Genomic DNA, 21875 nt, shown 5'->3' with positions numbered 1-21875 from the left:
ATTCGAATGTAGGTTGTACTTAGTAGACAACACAATACAAATAAAAATAATAAGACACACACATTGTCGAGTTGAATGTACTTTAATCGATGATTACCGGGCTGTTTCCCTTTTACGATGAATGCGTGCGCGGCACTTCTACTTGACCAGAGAGAGACAGCGATAGTTGAAAGAGGAAGAAAGTTGCTATGTTTCCAGAGAGAGAGAGAGAGAGAGACAGAGAGAGTTAGCGTTGTACAGCATCTTGATAACGACAGAACTAAACAGAAGCACACAATCTGAAATTGGCATTCAGACTTAGCGTTAGCGCTGCTTCCATGTTCAACAATTACATTCAGGATTAGAACCAAATGAGTCACATGCAAGAGGATAACATGATGTTCACTTGGCGGGGTGGAATTACTGTCCAAGCCAAAAGGTTACGTTCCGAGATATGTACAAAGCGTGTGGGTGTATGTTGCTGTGTGTGCGTGCGTGCGTGCGTGCGGTACATTCGTGTTGTGGTTGACCATTTGGACCTTATTTTTATTTTTTTTTTCAAGTCGTAGTCAGGAGAAGGTTGCGGCCGACACTGCTTGTGTTTTGGCGTCGTCGGAAAACTTGCTATGACCGGGTGGGATCCACTTTTGAGTCGTTAGTATGTGCATCTACATTCATAAAAATACTTTTCCCATTCTATAGTAAAGATTATACCTTAGCCGAGAAAATCACATCTGGACGCGATTGAAAAGGTTTTGTTCAGAACTTTGAGGCATTGTCGAGAAAATCGTTGTCTTATGCTATGTCGTCGTTAAATCAAAGTTTTTCCAAGGTTTTTACAGTTGGCTTTCAATTTAAGGTTTCAAAACAGGTTTAGATTTTTTTTTTTTTTTTTTACATTTCTTTTTGGGTTATTTAGTGCAAAACAATTTGCTAACTGCTCGTTTTCATGTTAGTGGAAAATCTGATTAGCGTTAATTGAGCCTAAACCTTTTTGGTCAGAAGACACCGAGCAGAACTATTTGTTATATTAGCGCGATAAAAAAATAACTGGGACGACATTCTCAGCTACCAGCCCCGAGCATGCAGCATTTGCAAAATCAAATCAAATATTCCAACAAATACCTCCCCCAACATTCATTCATGCTCATTTATAAATAGTTGCTGTTATGATCAATATTTACACGTTGCAACGAGGTCATCTCTGTGCTTCAATACAAACAATTAAACCCCTCCCACTTCCTTCTGGTTAAAAAAGTGCATTCTGGCTTGGTGCAAAGACATTCCTAGTACGTATTTGTTTTTCAAATCCAACGGGACTTGACGGCCTTTTTGGAATTTTGTGTTTAGTCTGGTCCTATTGCTTGGTTGAAAAACAAGCTTCCGTTTGCTACGTTAGTGTTATCGTCTCCAAGAAGATGTCATGATGAGAAACGTTTGACAATGTTTCTCAGGTCGGGGAGAGGTAATCATGATTTCAAACATATATATTTTTAAATGTATTATACTATTAAAATAGAAATTAAACCGAAATACATGATTTGAAGTTATTCCAAAGCAGCCATAAACGATCCAAAAATCTCAAATAAAATCTAAAAATGTAATGAATAATTACAAAGCAGCAGCAAGATGATCTGGGCCGAGGACACTTCATTAGCACGATTATTGCAGCTTACGCATACAAGAAAAATAAAATCTACTGAAATGAGAAAGAATTATATTTCTTGAGGGTCAAATGATTAGGGACGGCTCTCCGTTCAAATCAATCGAGTCAAAAGAAAAAAATAGATGACAATATTATGACTGACTGTGCAAATGTGCCTCAAAGTGACCAGTACGGCAATTTCATCAAATTTAGCAACAAATGGGGGGAAAAAAAAACATAATCAGCTCTATTGAACCGATTCTATTTGCTCCCAAATCATTTGTGGTCAAGTCAGAACTCAATCTTGCAGGCGGGGAAAGATTCGTTCTGCATGACCACGGTGCTGCTGGAGGCCAGGACCATGATGTTGAGGTCCTGCTGTCTCTCGTGCGTTTGCTGGTACCACTCGCGGGTCACCTCTGTGTCGTGTGTTGGGATCAGGGTCACCTTCAGCGTCAGGAAGAGCAAATATCAGTCAGACCACGAGTATGGATACTAAATGGAAATATGCAAAAGCAAGCGTGAGCACCTGCAGGTTGGAGCCCCACTGAGCTTTGCCCTCCAGCAGGGCGTCCAGGACCCCGCGGCTCGGCTCCCCGCCGCTAGGGTCGTTACCGCTCACCACGTAGTACGCCGCTCGAACTCGCTTGAAGAATTCCTGGTCGACGTTCTTGGCACTGCAGTGGTTGGGCACGTAGGCCAGGTCCACGTAGACCGGTGGTCCAGGCGGGACTGCCGAAGGAGCTTTCTGAGAGTTGTTTCCTGAACACACACTCAACATTGTTTTATTGTCCCAGTGTCTTGGGATCTTCATTCAAAGATGAAACTCACCTGAAGTGCTCTTCACTCCATTGACCAGGCCCTTGAGGATGTCACTTTGTGAACCTTGGTTCTCTGACATCTTCACCAGCTTGGAGCTCCTCTCCAGGTCCTTCCTCCTGAGGGATGCTGATCGGGGTGAAGCCGAGTCCTTGAGGGCCTGCTTCACCGGCGTGGTGGACCTCTTCTTCGTGTCTCCCTTTCGGGCAGGAGAAGCCGATTTGGGTTTGGCTTTCCTGAGAACTTTGGTAGCCTTCGGGTCCTTCTTGAGAGGTTTTCCTGTACTGCTGACGTCCTGAAGGACAGCCTCTGGATCCACCATGCACGCATGCGGATGGGGAGGTTGTGGAGGCGGGTCCTTCACCGAGGTCGGGAGGGGATCCTGCGTCTTCTGAGCTACCCTTGGCGACGAGGGCCGTTGGCCACCGGCAGCACCAGAGGCAGATAATTTGTCCGCAGGCAAATGTTCAGCGTCTTCATCAGAGTCCAGGTTGCCTTCGGCCGTAATGGATGGACATTCCTCGGTTCCTGGCGGCACGTCAGAATCGGACGGCGAAGGCAACGACTCACTCACCGACGTGGGAGGTGTTTCTTCTCCGGCTAAAGTGGCAGCGGATAACTGATGACCGGCGTCTCCATGGTGACGCCTTTGCTTGTGCGATTTCCTTTTTACAGATTTTTGCTCGTGGACCGCTTCACCTCCCTCCTGGGAACGGTCGCTTCGGTCGTCCTCTTCACCCTCGTCACCGGAGAACTGTTGTGGACTCGGGTTAATGAAGGAAGGAGACAGTTCTCCTTTGCGTTGTTTGTAGTCGTAGGAGGAATCAGTCAGTGAGGAAGCAGAGAAGGCTCCTGTGTTTAAGTCCGACGGACGATCGGTTTTTGCTTTGCTCAAGGTTGCTCCTGAGGAGGCACCGTGGATGCTCGCCATCCATTCGAAGGCTTCCTTCTCTTGGTCACCGTAACCTGGCGGAGGGGCACTTGGGAAATCATCAGGCTTCTGCAGCAGCTCCCAATCTGATATGCTACTCCTTCGCCTTGCCTCCAATCTCTCTGGAGGCTTTTCCGAAACCTCTGGGAGGCCGGCTTCTTTTTCCCACTTGACATCTGCAGCTTTCATCTTCTCGGTGCTGTCTTTGCACATCTCCTCCTCTGAGGACTTTGATTCCATTTGAACGACCGCAGTGTCAGTTTTTCTTGTTTCTTGGTCTCCTTCATCTTGGATCATCATCTTCTCCTTTTCATCAGGTGTGGTCTTCACGCTCGGCTGCTTTCCCTCCTCTGCTCGTGGAGGGTCTGCGACGGCACATGAGGTGTTCATAGCACCACTTGGACTCGCTGAGGTGACAGCGTGAGGAGCAGCTTGCGTCAGCACTTCTGGTAACGACGCAACAGTCGTGGCAGTCTTCGGCTCTGTTGTATTCAAATTACTTTCCGTAATTTGTGATGACAACGTGTTTTTCTCTCCAGACACGTTTTGCCCTTCAAAGTCGAGATCTACTGGCCTTTGAGGAACCATGTCAGTGAATTCAGCCCTTTGTGAAGAGACATCAAAAGGAGCTTCTGACGAGGAGAGCTTAATACTCGCTCCGACAGATGACGACAATTTGGTCTCCTCAGACTGAGGATACTCTTTTGCAGGTTTGGTCATCACCTCCATGTACTCGTCTCTCTGAAGGCCACCAGAAGCTGAGGTTACAGAGCTGCTAGTGAGCAATGGCACTTGCTGGGCTAAATTGCTCGCAGCGTCTTCTAAATGCTGAGTGAAACTGGAGAAGGCTGATGCGTTACTGGCTGAAGAGGTGGTGAAGGCGCATGGTAACCAGGAAAGCTGGTTCTCGGTTTTAGCGGTCAGATCTGAACTTTCCACTCGGTTGTCTTCTTGGTCATCTTCACTTAAGGTTACCGGTTCAGATACATCCGGACGGCTTTCGTGTTGCTGATCTTTTGGACCCACTTGAGTGACAGCAGAGTGTCCTTCAGATCCACTCGGTCCGATATGGGCATAGGTGTCGGTGTGGAGAGTAAAGAGACCAGAGACAGGCACAGATACGGACGTGGGTCGGTCAGATGCTGCTGCTGAGGTTAAGCTGCTGAGGTTGCTCGTGGGTGATGACTGGGAACTGTTTTCTGATGGTGGTGACAAAGGTTCTTTGTCTCCATCCTTGTTCTGTGACTGCTGGACCTCAGAGGAAGCAACACCCTCGGAGATTCTGGGCGATGCTGGCTCAGGGGATAAACGTGTTTTGTCTTCCTTTGTTTCAAGAGGTTTTGGTTCTTTGATAGCACTTGTCGTTTCGGCTTCGCTCTCGGTCTCAGGAGGTTTGGTCATACCAGCAGCTGTTGCGCCGGAGACCATTTCCTTCTCCAGAAGGTTTTTGTTACCAGATTGGAATATTTGACTTGTGTCCTGCTTGGATGTTACAAAGGCTTGATCAGGTGTAGCTTTGGAGGCCATCTCCTCTTTCTGGGAGCTCAACTCAGGAGAGGTTTTGTTTGAGTCCTCAGAAGGTGTCGTATTATCATCAGGACTATGGCCGCACCTTTCTTTTTCAGACTGCTCCCTGGCACCTTTTTCCATGTCGACATCACTGGAGTCTTCCTCTTCCTCCTCATCGTCATCATCGTCGTCATCAACGTTGAAATCTTCACCTGCTACAAATAAGCGTACATCTACCATATGTTCTTTACCTTTGGGGAAGTCCATCACGGCTTGACTGTTGTCCGAGGCAAGAATGTTGTCATCTAAAGATGAGGAACCCAAGCCTGCTCTCAGTTTACCTTCTTGCTCTTCCCTTGCAGAGGATGAAGCACCTTGGGGTAGAATATCTTTTTCTGCTGCCGTGGTGTCTTTGGACGATCTTTCAGTCTCCTTTGTTGCGGTGTCTTTTTGTGTGAACGAAGCGTTGACATCTGATTGGTTCCAGGTTTCTTGCTGCCCAGCGGAGTGTAGCACACCACCACTAGAGGCCTGATCCCTTTCTCCTGTCTCGAACGTTCCTGAAGTTCCTTCCTGGGTATCTTCCTTCTCTTTCTCTGTTTTTTCTGGTTTGTCCTCTTTGGGACTATAAGACTCCTGTGAAATTTTATTGTCTTGAATATTGAAAGCTGAAAAACTCTTGTCAGCGGGAGGCACGTCGGCTCTTTGCTCTCGTTCCCGCTCTTCTTCTTGCCCTTTCTCTCGGGTTTCTTCTTCTGGTGATGCACTTTGGTGGCTGTCACTCTGCGGGCTGTCGTCATCAGCTCTGCTGAAGGACGTTGGTTCTTTGACTTGGTCCTCGGCTGACGTCGGTTGGCTGGTTCTCCTGTTATCATCCATGCTAATCTCAAGAGTCAGACCTTCAAACACACCTGTCCCTTCTCGAGTGGCAAGATCTTTTGGAACGGGCTTCTCATATGGGTCATATTTGGATGCATCCAAAGTTTGGTTTAGTTGTCCGTTCTCAGTGCTCTCCTCTGATTTCAAAGAATCACTCGGCTTGCCGTCATCAGAGTCTTTGTCCAATAGAAAGTAAGAACAAGGCTGTGAAAATCCTGGAGAAGCCGCCTCCCGTTCTCCTTCCCTTTCCCGCTCAGCCTCCTTGTCAGGTTTCCCAGCACCAGGACTGATTGGAGATTGGATTTTGGATTGGCTCTCGGTGCTAGAGCCGGACTCTGGTTCTGTTTGAGCATATGATAAGTCAGAGGACAGTTCTTGTTTTTGAATAGAAGTTCCCGAGTCAGGAGTTGAAGACGGCTCCGGGTGGGTGGTCGTTGAAGGAGCGGTTGCGGGTTTTGCGACGTCATTAGAAAGACCGCATTCTTCTGCTGACAAGTCTTTGATGTCTTCATCCACTGAAGGTTCCTGCATGGTTAGAGTCGGTATTACTATTACGCTCGGTCTGGGTGCGGCCTCTTCAGGTCGATCGCTCAATGTAGATGTTTGGACGGCAGAAATTGAGTCAGGTGGGGATTTTCTCAGCTCAACTGATAAAGGTCTAGAGCCCATACATATATATTCTTCCTCATCTTCCTCCTCCTCCTGGTCTTCATCAGAGGACTGCACCAGGAAGGCAGGCCTTTGGTCAAAGCCCGCATCTCCCAACGTTGCCTGTGCAGATTCCATCCTGGTTTCATCCAGGTCCTTCTCTTGCAACTCCTCTCGCTCCCACTTCTCCTTGGCGTGTTCTACCTCAGCTCTCTCTTTGTCGCTGATCTCCTCCGCCTTCATATCAGACGTGGTTTTGATCTCTTCTGATTTGGTTTCACGCAGATCTTTGGTCTCACAGGTTGCCTCTTTCTCCTGTTCCTGCTCCATCTTTTTTTCCTTGCTCAATTCAGCAACATGAGCATCATCCTTTTCTTTCTCCATCTTCTCTTTGGAGCTAACGACGACTGTTGCGACCTGATCACGTACTTGTTCCTCCTCTTTTGGAGCTGCGGTCACTGTGTCGAAAGTTTCTTCTCCAGGTATGTTCTCCTTAGCTCCCCCGGCAGCCTCTTTGACGTCACTCCTTGTAACTGTCTTTTGGATCTTTTCTCTGTCAAAGGATTCCGTGTCTGTCTCTTGTTTGTCTGGATTTGAATCTATGGTGGGCTCTCCTTTGTTGTCTTTCGTGGCTTCATTGTCACTAATGTCCTGCTTAACTGCACCCATCACCGATTTCTCACAGATCTCTTCAGATTTGACTTCTTTCAGTTTTGGATCCTCCGAGCAGTCCTTGGGAACACCTTTACCATCTTTGGTCGTTTCTTGAACATCCTCCACCACTGTTGGTTCTTTCAGCTTAACGGGGCTGTGTTTGTCTTTCATTGTTTGGGTCACTACAACATCAACATCTTGTAGTTCCTCTTTCTTCGGTACACCATCAGAGCTTTTATGCTTTTCGTCAGCTTCTTCCTTTTGTATTTCTTTGCTGTCCATCTTTTGGACTTCTTCTTCTGTATCCGTCTTCTTATCTACTTCCGCCATTTGTTTTATTTCAATGGAATCTTTGGGTTCCACTTTAGCGGGTTTGGCAGTCACTTCATCATCTTCCTTAGATTTGATTCCGAGACTTTGATCCACGACCGTGACTTCTTCCTTGTTGAGCAGTTTGTCGTCCATGTTGTCATCAGCAGAAATGTCCTCTCGCAGAGCGGTCTGCTCATCAATATTCTCCCTCGCCATCTCCACGGCAACGGGTATGCCGCTAGCGAAAGCGTCTAGCGCTATTTTTGTGTCTTTGTCTGGTTTGTCTGCGAGCGGTGGTTCTCGTATGGAAGATCTGATCTCCTCTTCCTTTTCTCGGGCCGCAATGTGTGCAGCCGCCATACAAACGGTTTCACTCGGCATTGTATCTGCCTGGTCTTTTTTCGTCTGCTCGCCTGCGACGGGCCTGCTTTCGACTTTATCGTCTTTGATGATCTTATCGTCCGTGGTTTCATCCTTGCCGATCCTTTCCTGCTCGTCCTCCTCGCAAGGCTTTTCAATTGAACGATCATCCTTTGCCTCCGCGCTGTGAACAAAGTGAATTTCTGTTTCTTCTGCTTTTGTGGCACAAATGTCAGAAGATCTGTCCTCGTCTCTCTCCTGTTTCATCACGTCACTCTCAGCCACAACATCATCTGTTTTCTTGATTTCTTCCATGGTTTGGAGCTCGTGGTCATCAACAGTTGCTCCCTCAGGCGACTTAGCTAAAGGAGCGGTCTCTGTTTCCAACTCATCTTTCATGATGGGATCAAACGTTTCTTTTGTTGCAGGTTTCTCACTGTCAAGTTTGGCATCTTTCACTACCTTCTCATCTTTTATAGGTGAAACATCACAAACATCTTCCAGGGGAGCAGATTTGGATTCATGCTCATCCTCCATATGTTGTAATCCAGAAGCTTTGATGGTGACCGTTGTTTTCACGACAGGTTTGGCGTCATCATCTAAGGTGCCTTTGTTGTTATTTTCATGGTCGTCAAGGAAACATTTTTCTGCAGATTTATCGTGTTCTACATCGGTGGGAGATTTTGGTCCTGACGAAGGTTCTTGAACTTGTGTTGAAGGTTCATCTTTAGTGGTTGTCTGTTTTTCCAGGTCTTGTTCTGCCTCCTCGACAGGTTCCGCTTCTTTGTCAGATGGTTTGTCCTCTCTTTTGGTGTCCTTTTCTTCTTCTTCTTTCTTCATTCCGATTTGGTCTCCAGTTGAGGTGGCAAGCTTGGGGAGGTCCATATCAGGAGAATGTCGAAGAGGAGAATGAGATGCGCTGGGTGGTCCCGATTGGGTCGGGGAGGCCATTTTGACAGTGATGTCATCTGGACTGAAACAACGCTCCTCACTCTCGGAGGTGACGGAGTCCGACCCAAAAGGTCTGGTCGGTACGACTGAGGAGACACCTTTGGAGGCCACCGCATCGATATTTTCCTCTTCTACCGGAAAGCGGACCGGTTTGTCTTCTTCTATGGACATGGCCACAAAAGATCCAGGACCGGACGGCTTGTCAGCATCCTTCTCTTTGGACTTTGGTTCTTGGGATAAGGCGTAGCCCTCTTGGAGTTTCTCCAGTGAGATATCAACATTGGGGGTCTGATCTTCCTCTTCTTCTTCATCGTCATCATCGTGGGAATCGGGAAGCTTCTTTGCGTCTTCGAGAGGAAGCTGCAAGTCGGCCGAAGGAGACTTGTCTTCGAGAGACGATGGTGAAAGCGTTCCAGACGAGAGAAGTTGCTCACTCGCCACTCGGCTTTTTGCCGGTTCTTCAAGAGCCACGGTGGATGCGACCGACTGGTCTTCAGCCAGCGAGGTGGGCAGCGAGGACATCTTGTCATACTCGGTGATGGACGTCGCAGAAGATACATGCTCTTCCTCCGCCAGAGGAGCAGTGAAGATGTTGGTAAAGAGCGACAGCTGCTCCTGAACGCCGGGTATGAAAGCTTTCCCGGCAGAAGCCTGCATCTCTCTCATGCCGTGAATGTTTACAAACGAGCCGGTCTGATCCGGAACAGAGACGTCGTGGGAACCGACGTCATATTGAAGGTGCGGGATCCGTTCCTCGGCCTCCTCGTGGATCTCCTCGTCGGAGATGGTCTGTTCCGTCTCGGAGTAGCCCGGAATGGTCTCGTCTTGGATGTAGGAGATGGGTTCTACCGCCCCCGTTCCGGTTCCTGGAGCACTTATGGGCGCCGTTGTCCCAGCAACATGTGAAAGGTAGCCCTCTTCTTCCTCTTCGTCCTCCTCCAACTCAGCTCGGGTCAAGGTGTCGGCTTTGCTCTCGCTGACCATCAGCTCTTTAGCCGCACCTTCACCCGTGAGCTCTTCGTCGGCTATTACGTCTAGATCTTCGACTTCTTCCAGTTCCGCCTTCTTCACCGGCTGGTCTTCATCCTCTTTTGCTAAAGTTTCTGATTTGTCTTTGGTTTCATGTCTGTTGTCGATCCCGTCATGCTCCTTCAACTGGAATTCATCTTCCTCTTCACCAATTCCCATATCCTCCTCCTCTTCTTCTTTTTCCTCCTCTTCCTCCTCTTCTTCTTCTGTCTTCGCCTCAGCAGTATCGGGAGCATCTTCATCTTCATCCTGAGATGCAGCTCCTTCATCCTCATACATCTGAGTCTCGTCCATCTCCTTCTGGTTGTCGTCAGCTTCCGGTAGTCGCGGTTCCTCCCTTGAAGGAGGCTCAGTCATAGGCGGAAGACTTTCTGGTTCTTCTGTCTTCTCTTGGGGAAGGCTTTGGGCTGCAATCTGCAAGTCGTCCTCACCAGCAGATGCTTGCAGAACATCTCCAGCTACTTCTTTGACCACTTCCGTGTCCTCGGTGAGGCCTTTAGACAGAGGAATCTCATTCTGCGTTGGCTCTGCTTGAATTCTTTCTTCACTTTGGACTTCTTCTTGGCGAGTTTTTGGTTCTTCTGGCTTCGGTTCGGCCTTTGCCGGTTTTGTTTTTCCCATCTTTGTTTTGCTGGACACTTTCGCCTTGTGTAAAGTCTTTCGGACTTCTGGCGTGAGAGGTTTGAGGTCAGGCTTTGCTATTTTTCTCAGCTCCGGTTTGGACGGGTCCTTCTTCTTGTCCTCTTTGGCCTTGCCGTCTCTCTTCTCGTCTTTTCTGGCGGACTCATCTTTCTTGATCTTCTTGATCTCTTTCTTCTCTTTGTCCTTTTTCTCATCCATCTTTGACACTCTTTCCTTGGAGTGCTTTCTCAAAGATTTTTCCTTGAGAAGTTTTTTCTTTTCTGGGATGTCAGGTTTAGCTTTGATGGTTTTGCTCGTCTTTTTGGCTTCCTTTTTCGCCGACGGGATTTCCTTGGCGAGCTCGCTCTTCGTCTCTGCGCCGACCTCATCCTGTCCTTCTGTTTTTTCCTTGGTGACCTTTGCGGTTGTCTTGGGGGAAGATTTAAGGCTCTCTTTGCTCTCGGTTCTTTGTTTTAGCTTTGTCTGCTTGAGCCCAGAGGGAGTCGCTCCCGACGCAATATCTTTTTGCGTAGCCACGGGATAACGCAAATAGTCAAGGTGCTTTAATTTTTCCAGGCCTTCCAGGATCTTGTTTTGAGGTGCGTTTCCCGGGAAGAGGACTCTGACGATCCTTTCCGCGGGGTTTGCGGGAAGCCAGACGATTAAGGCGGTGACTGATGTCAGGTAGGGCACGGATATTTCTCCTTCTTTGCCATTTGGCAAAACAATGCCAGTTTTGGCTTTGCTGTTGCCAGCCCACTTTTGCATGAGGAACTGCATCTCCTTGCTTTCCTTGACGGGGTTGAGAACGTACATATCTAAGCGGCCCACTCCCATCTTGTGGAACAGCGTAATGGGCTCGATGGTGTTGCTGACCACTCGATAGAGAGGCTCGGGCTTGATTCCCAGTTTGTTAAGGTACTGCAAAGTCAGCGAGGCTTCTTCGATGCTGCGTTTGACTTTAAGATTCGATTCTGGCATGCGCAACTTTTCCGGCACGTTGAAAAAGACCACACCGAGTTCCGGAGAGATCAGGTTCTTGAGCCAATCGGTACCGTTGGTGGAGCCTTGAGATCCTTCCTCCTCCTGCTCGGCAATCTTCCTCTGGAGGATTCCATTGATTCCGGGGAGATTGTCGGCACCGACGTGCGTGAGCAGAATGGAGTCGATACGGTCCAGGTGCCGGACCAGTTTCCAGAAGCAGGATTTGCGTTCAGAGCCGCCGTCTACTAAGATGTTGAAGCCGTTGACGGCGAAAAGAGCCGAGTCGCCGCGTCCGCCGGGAAAGATGTAGCAACACGGCTTGGACAGTTTCAGGAATCCTCCGGACGTGGGTGGCTCCAGGAGGTCAAAGGGCGAGGGCACGTCAACCGTGGCACAGATGTACTCTGTGAACTCGGTGACCCCTTCCATGTTGAGGATCACGGGATCAGGGTTTAGTTTGTAGTGCAGGAACTCCCGAAGGGTCTGCTGCTGTCCCACGGAGTTCCAGCCCACCTCCCCGCGGCAGGACACGGTAAGTGTAGCCTGCTGCTTGGGGATGGATGGGCCAAGAAGTTCAATGACCTGCACGAGGAGCAAAGGCAGAACTCCATCAAGATATCGATTTTTGGGGGGACTTTGTCACATCAAAATGGCTTGGAGCAAAACAATGGTAACCTTCATCTGGTCTGAGAGGTTTCAGCTCTTTCCACTAATGTTCATGACAACATTGACTCGTGCTATTTAGATCCATCTGATGTCTTTTCTTAGCCACTTTTATTATTCAGTTGGCGTTACTCTTGGTTACATGAATTCCCTGAAAATGTTGTGCAACAAAATACTGTATGAATTGAAGAGTACCATCACTTTAGTGGCGGCCATTTTGTTTCTTCTTAGTTTTCCTTGTCGGACCAGCAGTTATTCCCACTCAATTTGGATGAAGTTATACTTTAGTCTGTTATTTCAGTGCCAATTATGGATTTTCTTTCCTGTACCCAACATGTACGTAGACTAGGAGAGGAGGAGGGGGGGGGGGGTACTTACCCCAGGATCAGAAAATATACTCGCAAAGGTGTCGTGGGTGAAAACCCCTCTTTGAAGAAGGAGGCCACCGTGTTCGGAGTTTGGACCGCTCAAGATCACAAGCTTGTGGCCCGCCGAGTCTGTGATGAGACACTGGATCTGGGAAACGCAAAGACACACCTCCATTAAGATGCAGCGGAAGGGTTGAAAAAGATTGAGAGAGTAATTGACGGAAGAATGCATTTATGTTATGATGACCACGTGGGAGCTTACCTCCGCTACGACAGTTTCTACGGAAGGGTTAACAAGCACCACCGTCTCGAGGACATCACTTCTGTGGTGCAGAGTCCTTTGTCCTGCACACAAACGAAGGTCAACACATAAAGACCGTTGGAGGGATGCTTTTGAAATCCATCTTTCCAAAAGCCTAATTAGGGTCACGTGACCAGGAGAGTATCCAAGCCGACGCCGGACCAAAGAATGATTTTGCGCTCACATTGTGGTCTTTTTGAAATCTTGCTACAAATGCCAATTAGCAACAGCTAAACCTGCTAGCTTCATTTTCTGAGCATTGGTTGCATCATTTCGTACGTATTCAGGCCAATCACTAACGAGAGACAAGCAACCCACTTGTGCGTCAACGCGAGAAAAACACAAGTTGGAAATAGGCCACCGGCGTCTGCTGGGTATTGAAATCGGAATTTGTCTTTCGCAATCTACTCCACACGCTCAGTAGCGCTCAAGCATTTTGCGTATCAACAAACATTCCAAAGCAAGAGGAACATTCAGCACAATTGCGCCGCTCGTTCGGCCCAGCGGTGATGCAACGCTTCCGATCCGAATCCATTTTGTGTCAGCACAGATGGGATCCCATAATTAGCAAAGTCAAAAATGATGACCACAATTATCAGCTCATGGAGCTAATCATCTTTTTGTATTACCAACACTTCTCTCAATAGTCTCGACACAGTTTGTATGCATTTATTATTTTGTTTCGTTGGATTGTTCAAATGAGAGTAGTTATTGGTAAGTGTAGCATTATTTCATTTTATTTGATAGTTTTATTTTTAATTGAATTAGATTTTTACTTGATATATTTTTTATTTATTTATTGTATTTTATTCATGTTTACAATTGCGCTGCTGTTCACATTCACCTCATTTACTTGTATACCAAATCAATGTCTCCTATTGAAATGAATTTAAATGCCATTAATGCGCTCTGGCGATAAACATTTTTCATTTTTGTCAGACTGTACATTTGGTTCTGAAGTGTGCCCCCCAGTAGCACTGATGAAAATGTATGGCCCCCTCCATCAATGAAGTTGTTCCTTCCTGGTCTGGGTGCTTCTGCTCTTTTTTTCCTCTGCTGACCCGTTTGATATAAATATCCACGTGAACTCCCAAAATGAGCGCACTCCATTTATAGGAGCCTGCTCCAGATAGTGTTCCACGTGTCCAATACTGTGACGGGAAGAAGTTTGGAAAAATCAAACTTACTACTTTTGGCTGTCCGTTTTTAGCTTTTGCGGGTTGTTGCAGAGATAAAAAGCGGCGCGTGAAGTTTAAAACCCAACACTCACTTCCCCTGCCCTGTTCGCAAAATGGAGGACGCGGGTGACTTAGCAAGGCCGCTTTAGCCATTTGAATCAATCTAGCCTGCCCACATGAGCCATCCATCTAGCTTACGTGAACTTAATTGAAGTCAACCAATTACGCTAATGAAGTTCATCAACACGTCAGTTTGACAAATGCTAATCGGCCGCTAACTACAAACAATATTGGAGCTCATTTCATTGACGTGAGCTAATCGGTAGGCAGGATTCCCAGGAATGTCGCGGCGGGGGAGATCCAGTCATGGGGAGCCAGATGGAAAATAAAAAGGAACCAGCCAATGTCATGAAAGTCAATATGAATATCCTCATTTGGATTGGGACAAGTTTCCCATAGCGATGTTAGCTAACATTAGCACTGGAAAACTTGGTTTCACTATGCTTCTTATTTTGATGCTTTTATGAGATGTTGCTCTGTGGTGACAATTTTGACTGGCAGGGTGAAGCTACAAGCCATAAGCAAAAACAAATTTGGGCAAACACGGGGGGGCTAGCGAGGGGGGGGAGGGCGACCACCCAGAGAGAGAGAGAAGGCAGCTATTGTCGCTGCAGCCAGCAGCAGGATGTTAGCCAAGTGGCATCGCTGTGCGGCGTGCCAACGATGACATCACTCTCGAAGTCCTGAAGGAAGTGTAGATAACACACACATGCACAATACAGGCAACACGAGTGTGTATTTGTGTGTCGTTCCGGCCAGCGTAAACGTGGCACAAATGGCCACAATGCCTCTGTTGTGCAGGCCGTATCTGGAACGGCAGACAACTCTCCGGACGGAGTCTGACATGGCATTGTTTTGTTGCATCATCATTTGCATTTTCATTTCTGAAGTCCAGCGGAGGGACGGACGGACGGAACAACGACAAAAGCAATTTGCTTCTATTTGTAGATGAATTGAATGCTTTCATTCATGCCAGATGCTCTTTTTTTTCAGATGGCATCCTTCCTGGAGTTAAACAATTTGCTCCTCCAAATTTGTTGCATCATCCCCATTTGTGACCAGCAGTTGACATTTCTCTCCTGCTCCAGAAATAAGCTTTATACTGGACTTGGTCGTAAACAGACCCCAAATTGTGGGACTGGAAAAGAATACCTCTTCTATGGTCATTCTGAATTTGTGGGGTACCTCAGGGCTGCGTCTTCAGTCCCCTCTGCTACTGGCTTTTCACACGACCCCTCTCCCGTCAATTCTGTCACCGGGGGAGTCGGGCAGAAACATTTTCTTCACGCGGACGCTGGCGACCTCTCATCCATCACACGCGTTTATGTGAAAGACCTTCCTACGTGTCGGGATGGGCCGTTCAATCTGTCGAGGTTGAAAAATCACAGCACAGGAATGTCACGTTCCGCTGTGTTGGGGACATTTTCAGGACGGGCGGGCGGGCGGACTGACTGGAGAAAATTGGAAAAAAAAAAAAAAATCCATTCAGAGGTGACAGGCTGTTAAATTGGCAGCAGAACTATTAGTAGGCCACTCTCTGAGGCAAGAGGCCCCTCGAGGGAATTACTCCCTGCTTCTTTTCAAAGCGGCGGGCGGCTTGGGAAGAATTGCAAAATAAAAAAAACAGGACCATCCATTTTGGAAAGTCGCAGTCGGGTGTGTCGGGCGCACGGCCGAGTCAGCAGATTGGAGACGGAGCCGGGTCTCCTTTGGGGGCAGCTTGTCAAGGAGGGATCGATGTTGCTCTGCGCCAACAGCCGGCGTGGCGTCGGGCCCGCGGCTGCTCTCCATGTCGGCGTATCGGCCCGGCGCCATTAGCGCTGGCCCGCGGCTGCTCTCCATGTCGGCGTATCGGCCCGGCGCCATTAGCGCTCATTTCATCCCTCGCCTTTTTTTTTTTTTTGCCTCGTCATCGTGAGGTTGCCGCTCCCGGGAGATAATCCCGGTTTCCGCGTGTTGCAACTTCTGCAGTAAGAAAATCCTGCAGAAAATGAGGCAGCCTCATCTCCTTTATGATATTGCCGCTTGTGATGTCAAACAAACAGATTGTAGACATTGTTGTCATCTCCTCCAGACACTCCTGGCTTGCTATGGCTTCATTTTGGGAGAACTATGAAAGCCCCGAGGCGGAACGGAATCTATTTTGCTTTCATATTCCCATGAGGCAGTCTCAGCTGGTTTGCTCACTTAAGGCTAAAATTGCTTTGCTTGTGCTATCATCAGTATTTTTGATGTTATGATAATCATGATATTTATATGATGATTATAATTATATCTAATAAATATGATATGATTTTCATTTTATAATTTCAATTTTTGGTTGCTCCTCATATGTCAGCTGTTTGAGCCAAACCATCAAAACTCTCCATCCAGACATTTGGCCGCGATAACAGACTTTAATAAGACGACTTAATGAAGTATGTTAATGAGTTGGTCCTGGCTGGAGGAGTCTTTGAGGGCCTGAAGGCGTTTCATAACGCTCCGTGCTTAAGCTCCTTATTAGATGGATGGATTGAGTGTGTGCGTGCGTGTTTCCACCAAGATGATCTCAATCAATGGACCTCATCTAAATGAACCCTCTGCTTTGTCACGTGATGTCATTTGTACGACGAGCCGGTTGCTAATCTTCAAGCCGGCACGCAACAAACAAACAAACACACAAAATCCAACTATACATAAAACATTTTTTTTTTAATCCACGCACGCCAATGAAAGTTTTGCTGAGTCACTATCCTTCTTTAGATCCTGCTTAGATTGAATACTAACAAACAAGCATGTTTTCTAGTACACAAACGTACGCGCGCGTACACACACACACACACACACACACACACGCACACACACACACGCACACACACACACGCACACACACGCACACACACACACACACACACACACACACACACACACACACACACACACACACACACACACACACACACACACACACACACACACACACACACACACACACACACACAGTAGGTGGTTTCACTGCAGTGAGGCGCCATGAATGAATCATCAGAAAAAAGCAGCACTCCAGCCACAACCTGCATAGTCACCAACCTGACGCCATCCCATCATAAAGCCAGCCTGCCAACTTGTAACCATGACGACAAACTGGCCACCAATTGCCAGTGCCTGCCTGCCTGCCAGGGTCATTGGGTTCGTTTTGCAGAACCTGCGCCATCTCTCACTTTTTCCGATGTGCGTTGCGGAGGTGTTTGAAAGCAGGGAGGGAGGGAGGGGGCGTGGTGGCGGAGGTATTTGTCCATCTAACCTTTAGCAAGGTGGCACAAGTTAACCAGTCGGCTGCGGCATTAATCCCGTTACTTTGGATCAAGCCTCGGACTACTTGCCTCGTCTTACGTCAAGCCACATTTAAATGACTTGATCCTGTCCTCCTTCTTTCTCTCCACAGTACATGACGCACAGCAAAATAAAAATAAAAAAACGTTTGGAAAATAGGAAAAAGCATCACAGCATGCAGCACACTCGCACATTGTCAGCGGAGAATAACAAGAGCCACGTACCTTTCCGATGGACGTGACACCTGGCCGGAGAGTTGCGCGAGAGACTACAAGAAGAGACGAGCGGCCATCCTGCGTGCGCGTGCACGCGTGTGCACGCGGGAGGGTGTATAGACAGAGGAAGGAACTTGGCATGTGCAGCGTGGCGGCATCGGCGGTGCGCTACGGTGCGGTGCGGCGCGCTCTGATGCGGTGCGCGCCAGGATGCGGCAACGACCGTCTGCAGACAGCCGTGCTAGTGCACAGTGCAGCGCGATGGGAGGGAGGGGTGGGGGCGTTGCGGGGTGGGCGGGGGTGAGGTGGGGTGGGAGGAGGGGGGACCATGGCTCAGCGTTAACTCATATGGGGTGTTGCGCGTGCGCGCGCACGCACGCACTTAACGTCGCACCAGCAAGCTGCCCCGTCGTGCGGTCATTTCTGATGACGTCACACGGGGCAGCCGCCGTTTCAAGCTGAGGACGAAGGAGCAGTAAAATCGGCTTCAAGGTAGAGAGAGTCATCTACCTCATTGGATTTCCAAATTAAAACAAGTGTGGCATGGGAAATCAATTATATGAATAACATCAACTTCGATCCATGCATAATAATTGAATCGTCTTCCACTAGGTGATGCGTCTACTTTTTTTCGGCTGTGCGCCAGGCTCATAAATGTTGTGGAAAACATGAATCATTTTGCTCCTCCCTATGATGCTGTCAATTGAAATACTGGGGATTAATATCAGCGCTTTGCATCATTCAAGTGTCATCTCAATAATACATGACGCAATGAAGCACCTCGGAAGGACGCTCCCGCCCACCTGAAAGTTTACAAATAACACTCAAGTCTATTTGACTCATCAACTTATTCCGCCACGAGAGCAACGGCTGGGTACGGACGGAGAAAAGCCAATTCGTCAGCCGGATGTGTTTGCAGTGTGAATGCAATTTGTCCATTGGAATGAAGCAAGTGTGAAATGTGTTTGTACAGCAGATGTCTTAAGACACTACAACACCCCTCGAAGCCTCGGCCGTGGCTATAAAAGAGAAAATATTGACACAGAGCCTTGTTGTTGCTTCTTCCGACATGCACAAAAAGTGCTGAGACCAGTTTGACTAAGGCTCCAAGCATCCATCCATCCATCCACACACACACGCGTCATTGATTCCGTGAGGCAACAAACGATACACGAAGGCACCACAAATTCAACGCTTCAGCAAACAAGCGGTTGTTGCAAACGTAAACTCTGAACTCGACTGACTGCCTGCCTCAGCATAGTCGCTTGAGTGTGAAAAGTCACTTCCGCCTCACCGGGAGATCCGTGAAGATGTACCGGCCGGGATGTCGCTATGTGACGGGGGGAGGAAACGTGACTGCAATTTGTTCACAAGGTCAAAGTGGTCGTACGGAAAGTGAATCCTCGGCCAGATCGAATGCCTCGCTGAATCCCAGGGGAGCGCTGAAAGGCTCCCTGAGCTGTTTTTTGTTCAATCTCAGACTCCGATATTTGAAGCAAACAAGCAGACCTGCTGTGTCACGAGGCGCTGGAGGTCAGGACAGCAAGTGGTACGCAGCAAAATTCGATATTCATGCCGACACTTTTGCTTTACTGCCACATCAGCCAACAGTGACAATCACAACGATGTATTATTAGGATTATTTTTTTGAGGCAGACTTTCAATTTTGAGGAATATCAGAAAAGGCTCATTTGTCGAGCTGAGAAACACAATCCCGACTGCTTCATCTTGTACTTAAAAATCTACTGCAGTGTGTTAAAAGACAATAACAACAAAGTTGACACTATTGCAACACTAACAGTTGAAACATTTACGTTCATCTTTGCTTACCACTAGAGGGAGCCGTGTACCCCAAAATGTCCGCCTCGGTCCAAAACTGACTGACTTTCTTATGTATGCAGGGAAATGCGTTTTTTTTTTTGTAGGTCTACTGTTAGGCAAGCCCCCTTTTGGGGCTTTCGACTTGGGATTGTTTTGTCATGTTTTACTCTTCATCTTCTTTTGTTTTTGTTGTATGACTCATTTTGGAGAGCACTTTGTATGCAGCGGTGGTTGTTTTAAAGTGGGCTATAAATAAAGTTGAGTTGAGTCCAACTTTACGAAAACGCTTAAATCTCAAGAGGCAAAATCCCGAAGGCTGAGAGCGGAACGCTACTAAACCGGCATTAGCAAAAGCAAAGATATGCGACGTGAGGTAAGAGGCTAAAACGGCAGATTGTTCGGATTTCTGCGCTAAAAATACTTCTTGAAGCTCACGGTGAGAACGTCTCAATTGCATAAGAGAAAAAAAAAAAAAGAACAAACGAGATGATGGAGGCACATTTACAATCTCTTTATGTCCACATTGATTGTAATTCCGCCGCATGGATAATGGCCGACAGTCTTGTTGACTGAAGGTGACCCTGGGTCAACTTGAAAGTGTTTTTCTGGAGTGAACGCGGGAAGAACTCGAATGCGAGAAGCCTTTGAACAAGTTGAAAGAAAAACTAATGAAGCCCCTCGCAGGCCTCCTAATCCGTCTTGTCGGCACCACGTAGGCCTGAACGCAGCTCACGACTTTCCTTCCCACTGTGAAGATGTTTGTGATGTTCCTCTCATCTATTTGTGACCACACCCCCCGCCCCGCCCCGCCTCCCCTTCCATCGATTGATGTTGGACATCAACGGAGGCGGCTTCCACCATCTTTGTCCATTGTTTGTTTACGTCTTAGACAAGACTAGAAAGTTTTCGTCAGGCTTCGTATCGGTCAAAGCGAAAAGGAGCTGGCGCTCCGCACTGACCTCTGACATCGGGGGAAAAATGGGCAGAGTGGCGCGTGATGAACAGCTGCAGTTGATGCTCAAGGTCGCATCGGTTGAGGTCCACGTCCCAAGATCGGATTCCTGTGATGGGAAGAGGAAAGACGAAGCTTTCAGTCCCTGCGGCATCGGTTATATAACAAACTTGAAGTCAAAGTCTTTTCACACTTTCATCTTAGACACTTTTTGGATTTAGGAAGTAGGATTATGTTTCAAGCTGGCAAGATAAAACGCAATGGAGCTTTTTTTTTTTTTTTTTTTTTTTTTTGTGTTTTGACCTTAAATGTTCCCTCGCAGTCTGTTCCTACAAATGCTGACTCACTCTTGGCTCGAGTTCTCCGAGAGCCGATCACATGACCGGGAGGAAAATACAATACTTCATTTATTACAAACCGATTCACATATAGCAAGGGGACAACCACAAAGATAAAGAAAGAAAAAAAACGCTAAATTGATATCCTACTATTTTGGGCACTTTATATGCCGCAATTGAGTCACATACAATAGAATGCAACATTAGCATAATTATTATTATGCAGCTGTGCGCCCTCGGCGAGTTGAAATTAAAATTGAGATCGTCCAAAGAGCTTCTCCTCAAGACGGCCTATCCCAGCGGCGGCACACCCAGAACTGGTCGCCAGCCAATTGCATAGATAGACAAACACCCATTCACACTCACAATCACACCTACGGGCAATTTGGAGTTGAAAGTGCAGATCTTTGGAATTTGTCAGGAACCCGGAGCACTCGGAGGAGGCACGGGGAGAACACGCAAACAGGAAGGCCAGAGCCGGAATCGAACCCTGCACCTCAGAAATGTGAGGCGGACATCTTTCACCGTACCAACAACAAAAAAAAATATGAAAGATAACAGCGACGCTGAAAACAATTCAATAAATAATGTTGTGTGTGCTCTATGTTCAACTTGGGACATTTCAGTGCGACTGCGCCAATGGTGCAATGCTGCGCCAATATTTACAGGATGTTTGTGCTGACGTTGCTACATTTGCATAAGTTGAAGAGTTGGCCACTGCCACGCACTCACCGGCATCGATGTGCCCTCGGACGGCGTCCAGCTGCTGCTCGGTGACGACGTCGCCGATCACCACCAGAACGTAGTGGCCGGCCCGGTTGAAAGGCGGCCCGCGTCGCCGTCTCCCTCCTCCTCCTCCTCCTCCACCGGCGGCAGTGCGGTACCGGAGGAGCTCTTCGAAGGCGGGCAGCCGCACGCACGATGAGCCCCCTTCGTCCTCCTCCACCGCCGGGAGAGCACCCCGCGCCGGCATCTCCATGGCAACACGCCTCGGGGATGACTCTGTCATCGCCATGACAACCGGACGTGTGCAGGCGGCGAAGGCGAACGCGGTGGAGGAGTGCGGGAGTGAGAGGATGCTGAGTAAGCGAAGAGGAGAGAAAGGCGGGGGGTGGGAGAGAGAGAGAGAAGAAAGCGGAGATAGAGGAGGGGAAAGGGAGGGAGGGAGGGAGGGGGGGAGGGAGAAAGAGGGGAGATGGAGAGACAACAGTGAAAGTGATGAGGGCATAAGAAGAGTTAAAAGGAGGGAGAAAGAGAAAAGGAAGAAGGCAACAATTGTAAATGTTTCATTATTCCCATCTTAAATCCTCTAGAGCGGTACAAATTTACCCATTTTTAACATTTAGCCA

General features: G+C 48.0%; 1 protein-coding gene across 1 annotated transcript; it reads right to left on the bottom strand.

The window, feature by feature from the left end:
• Window positions 1-76: 76 nt before the first annotated feature.
• Window positions 77-17464, bottom strand: map1ab (microtubule-associated protein 1Ab). Its single transcript, XM_085913358.1, has 6 exons — window positions 17425-17464; window positions 12615-12697; window positions 12363-12500; window positions 2456-11903; window positions 2154-2386; window positions 77-2071 (listed from the first exon to the last, which is right to left on the bottom strand). Exons 4-6 carry the CDS (start codon window positions 11748-11750, stop codon window positions 1916-1918), a joined length of 9684 nt encoding a protein of 3227 aa, XP_085769484.1. The 5' UTR covers window positions 11751-11903; window positions 12363-12500; window positions 12615-12697; window positions 17425-17464; the 3' UTR covers window positions 77-1915.
• Between the last annotated feature and the right edge of the window lie 4411 nt (window positions 17465-21875).

The sequence above is a fragment of the Syngnathus leptorhynchus genome, chromosome 6, assembly GCF_054491065.1.
Source record: "Syngnathus leptorhynchus isolate UIUO chromosome 6, UIUO_Slep, whole genome shotgun sequence".
NCBI classification, from domain to species: Eukaryota; Metazoa; Chordata; class Actinopteri; order Syngnathiformes; family Syngnathidae; genus Syngnathus; species Syngnathus leptorhynchus.
The sequence above is the reverse complement of the archived record's forward strand: the minus strand, read 5'-3'. Positions and strand labels throughout refer to the sequence as shown.

Bases quoted from the DNA above. Each gene is read 5' to 3' on its own strand.
- map1ab (XM_085913358.1), bottom strand. From the start codon at position 11,750: ATGGAAGGGGTCACCGAGTTCACAGAGTACATCTGTGCCACGGTTGAC. The intron at 2,387-2,455 runs GTGAGTTTCATC...GTGTGTGTTCAG, and splicing joins TGGAGTGAAGAGCACTTCAG to GAAACAACTCTCAGAAAGCT. The intron at 2,072-2,153 runs GTGCTCACGCTT...CTGACGCTGAAG, and splicing joins AGTGGGGCTCCAACCTGCAG to GTGACCCTGATCCCAACACA.